At 50.0% G+C, this 4,477-nt stretch overlaps 1 protein-coding gene across 1 annotated transcript in view; it reads left to right on the top strand.

Annotated features, from left to right (window-relative positions):
• Positions 1-3,094: 3,094 nt before the first annotated feature.
• Positions 3,095-4,477, top strand: part of boc (BOC cell adhesion associated, oncogene regulated) — a 24,334-nt gene continuing 22,951 nt past the window's right edge. The window contains exons 1-2 of the mRNA XM_056584220.1: positions 3,095-3,818; positions 4,185-4,463. Of these exons, the coding sequence (XP_056440195.1) occupies positions 3,710-3,818; positions 4,185-4,463 (388 nt within the window). The 5' untranslated portion in view covers positions 3,095-3,709. The remainder of the gene's footprint in view (positions 3,819-4,184; positions 4,464-4,477) is intronic.

The following is a 4,477-nucleotide window of genomic DNA, read 5'->3' as shown; positions in this document are numbered from 1 at the left end:
GCGGCCCTTCCCCGCCCCAACGGGGCCCAGATGGAATGTGAGCACGCTGGAGGAGGCTCCAGTCTGATTTTATCCAATTAGCAAGGTTGTCAAAATGAATTTATCCACGGAGGCAGGGGACAATGTGGGCCCCGGAGGAGGGCACAGGGGCCCTCAGTTCCTTTGGCCTGAGCACTGACTCACAATGAACTTTTATCTCAGGTCTCTCGCTCTCTTTCTCCCTGTCTTCCTCCGTCTCTCTCTCGCTCTATTACTCTCTCATTCTATCTGTTACCATCTTTTACTCTCTCATTCTGTCTCACTCTCTTCCCCCCCTCTCTCAATCTCTCTCTCTCTCTCTCTCTCTCTTCCCCCCCTCTCTCTCTCTCTCTCTCTCTCTCTCTCTCTCTCTCTCTCTCTCTCTTTCAGGTATTTCCCTCTCTCTTTCTCAAGACACCCTCTCTTAGGCTGGCATTGGAAAGAATATCTGTTTAACTTAAAGCACACACACACACACACACACACACACACACACACACACACACACACACACACACACACACACACACACACACACACACACACACACACACACACACACACACACACACACACACACACACACTCACACACAGAGTAATGTCTCTGCGACAGAATTACCAAACATGCACACACACACACACACACACACAGAAAACAGACACGCAGAGACACAAACATTCAGTTGGCACATAAATCAGCAAGTAAGCTCTGTTTTATATCAGTATGGCTGTAGCAAGAAGTCTCTCTTTCCCTCTGTCGCTCTCTCTGCCTCTCCTTGTTCTCTGTCTCTGTCTCTCTGTCTCTGTCTCTCTGCCTCTCCTTGTCTCTGTCTCTCTGTCTCTGTCTCTCTGCCTCTCCTTGTCTCTGTCTCTCTGTCTCTGTCTCTCTCGGCCTCTTCTTGTCTCTGTCTCTCTGTCTCTCTCTTTCTCCGTTTTGGGGGACACAACTGGAGGGGGGTCGATGGAAACACTTGGATGTAAGACGCTGGGCCAAACGTTTTCTTTCCTGTTTGAAGCCCAGAGTGATTGAAGGTACCAGGTCTTCTGGCCCAGACGTTGGCGCTGCTTGGCAACCGCTGTGGATATAGTCGGCCTCTACTTACTCCTCCTCTGTCTTTCGTTCTCCCTCCCGTCATATTGGTTTGTGTAAAACACAAGAGAAAAAAGCTAAAGGAAATGTTGGAGTCTAAACTTGCAAAACGAAGCGGGGAAAGGCCATTTGGGGAGCCGTAATCCAAAGTATTTCATAGTAACTTGAATAAGTAGCACCTCCCACCTTACCGTGTTGATGCTTTACACATAGCTTGACGTCTTCTGTTCCACAGGCTTGTTAGCTATTAGCAAAAACACAACCCCAAGGCCCGCTTCATGTATGTGTGTGCCCACGTTTGGTCGGGACACCGGCGTGCGGTCTCTCTTTCAGGGTTTAGCGACTCTCGCACAGGTGCTGCATGCGGTCACACATGTCTGCTAATGGCTTGTGTCTATACAGCCAGGGGCCGCGGAAGCCACAAATGGCTACCGCTGGAGAACCTGGGAGCGAACAGAGTGTCATCTGTTGGCTTTTCCAGCCTGTTTGTTTGTTTAGCTGATGTCTGGGCCAATTCTTCTAGTAATTTGAATGAGAGTCTGATGGAATGAATGAAAAGTTAGCATCTCATTAGTAAATTGCTGCTTTCAGCTAGTTTTCCTACTAGTTTTTTAGTTAGTTGCCCTAGCTAGTTTTCCCAGCTAGTTTTCCCGAGCTAGTTCTCCTCTCTAGTTTTCCTAGCTTTAGCGATTTGTTTTTCCGCCCAACAGCTCATTGGTTTGTTTTTAATATATGTTCCTGGCATCCTACCCATCTTCGCTGGTGCCATTAGATGATGATGACGATGATGAACAGGCACTGTAATAGTTTCCATTCTCTTCTCAGTTTTGGCTCCGCTGTGTCTGTTTGTCTCCGTTTGTGTGCTGCAGTGTGTGTGTGTGTGTGTGTGTGTGTGTGTGTGTGTGTGTGTGTGTGTGTGTGTGTGTGTGTGTGTGTGTGTGTGTGTGCGTGTGCGTGTGTGTGCGATAATTCGGACATGGAGCAGTTAGTTCGAAAGCGAGCAGCCTGATTGTTAGTCCCTCCTTTCTACTGTAACACAAGATCAGGGGAAATATGCGGTGGAGGGAGAGAACATTTTGCACACACAAAATGTTGTATTTTTCCAAGTCTTGGATGCAGCATAATATAATCCCATGGGCGGGAGCATTTTGACTACATATACACATGAGTGAAAGAGAGAGAGAGAGAGAGAGATAGGGAGAGAGAGAGAGAGAGAGAGAGAGAGAGAGAGAGAGAGAGAGAGAGAGAGAGAGAGAGAGAGAGACCACCCTCCTTATCCTGACGGGAAGTTGTTAGTTTAACCTGACAGGAAAGAATTTCGGAGACTTGGCCTCCTCCTCCTCCTCCTCCTCCTCCTCCTCCTCCACTTTTCCATTAACTGTTAATAGGCCAACCGTTACCATAATAACTCTATGTCGCTTTGCGTCTCAGTCTCAATCTCTCTCGTTCTCTCTCCCCCTATATCTTTCTCTCTCTGTCCCTCGGCCTCTCTTACTCCCTTCTCCCCTTCTGTCTCCGAGCCCTCCTCAATGTACCCAAAGTAAGGTCCACTGGTACAACACACAGGATTCTCTCCTTAGTGCTGCTTTGTAGCCTGAATGCAGCCTGTGTGTGGGTCCCCCCCCCCCCCCTCCATCTACCTGGATCCATTACACCTGAGTGGCGGCTGGTCTGAGGGGCAGAATGCAGGCGCCCCTTCTGTGGAGCTCAGACTTGACGTGCACAGGTAGGGGAGGGGTGAGGGCGTGGGAGGAGGGGTGAGGGCGAAGGAGTGGGGGGGAGGTAGGGGTAGGGGGGTGTAGAGATGGGGGCAGACCGGGGGAGAGAAGAAAGGCCTTGTTTGTTCTTCACTCTAGCTCACCTGGCCCAAGGTTTGTCCCCAGCACACGCACACATGCACACGCGCACACACACACGCACACACGCGAACAAACACGCACACACACACAAACAAACGTACACACTCACACGAGCACACACACAAAACATGCCACACACGATGTGTGTGTTTGTCAACATGGTTGTACACAAGAAAAAACCCTGGCTGTGTAGCCAGTAGCCACCCCTTCCTGCATTCCTTCACAGTGTTACTGTCACGTACATGAGGTGTGCAGGTGTGTATACCGTTCACGAGGTGTACAGGTGTGTGTACCGTACACGAGGTGTACAGGTGTGAATTGTACACAAGGTGTACAGGTGTGCAGCGTAAACAAGGTGTGTACAGGTTTGTACTTTACACAAGGTGTACAGGTGTGTAACGTGTGTGTAATGTAAAAAGGTGTACAGGTGTTTACCGTACACGAGGTGTACAGGTGTGTACTTTACTAAAGGTGTACAGGTCTTTACCGTACACGAGTTGTACAGGTGTGTACTTTACTAAAGGTGTACCGGTGTATACCGTACACGAGGTCTACAGGTGAGTACTTTACTAATGGTGTACAGGTGTTTACCGTACACGAGGTGTACAGGTGTGTACTTCACTAAAGGTGTACAGGTGTTTACCGTACACGAGGTGTACAGGTGTGTGTCTCTGTGTTTATTTGTGTGTGTGCTCCTCTGACGGTCTTCTCTGTGTGTTTCAGGTGGCTGTGTATGGAAGATGGCCAGACGTTCAGACCGGACTCCGTGGATGAGAACCGTCAGGGCTCCTGTGTTGTGCACTCTGGGCGCAGTACTGCTGTGCTGCCTGCAGGCCGGCGCCACCACTGGTTAGTCGACCATTCACGACGCAGAGCTGCTGCTCCTGTCCTATCTTTTAAACCCTGGCTCTTAAAACTCTTCTTGTATTCTGGTATTTGAAAACGTTAATATATCCTCATAACACTAACCAAAACATTTATGTTCTGCTATTTCTTTTTAACTTGTGAGATAGGATGTGAATGTACCAGTAAAATATTATTATCATTATTATATTTCCCAAAGTGAAACTTTAGAAACAAAAAGGTAAAATAAATAAATGTACTGTACTACGTCACTTCCAAGTTACAACGAACGATGAGAAGGCTAGTACCAGTACGTACCCCAGCCTCCATGAGCTAACCTAACGTGCTAACCTAGCGTGCTGCCCTCCCCAGACGAGGCGCCCATGTTCTCTGAGGAGCCCCAGTCGGTGGTGCAGAAGCTAGGGGGCAGCGTGACTCTGCGCTGTAGCGCCCGCCCCGCCTCCGCCAACATCAGCTGGCGCCTGGACGGCCGCGAGGTTGGGGGGCTTGACGGGGATGCGGGGGTGGTCCTGGAGCCCGGGACCCTGCTCATCCCCGCCCTGTCCAACCGCACCGTGGGCCGGTACCAGTGTGTGGCCACGACCGCCGCTGGGGCCCTGGCTAGCATCCCCGCTAACGTCACCGCCGCAAGTAAGAGACGCACT

Source organism: Gadus chalcogrammus, chromosome 23 (genome assembly GCF_026213295.1).
Source record: "Gadus chalcogrammus isolate NIFS_2021 chromosome 23, NIFS_Gcha_1.0, whole genome shotgun sequence".
NCBI lineage: Eukaryota > Metazoa > Chordata > Actinopteri > Gadiformes > Gadidae > Gadus > Gadus chalcogrammus.
This window is presented reverse-complemented; position numbering and strand designations above follow the sequence as displayed.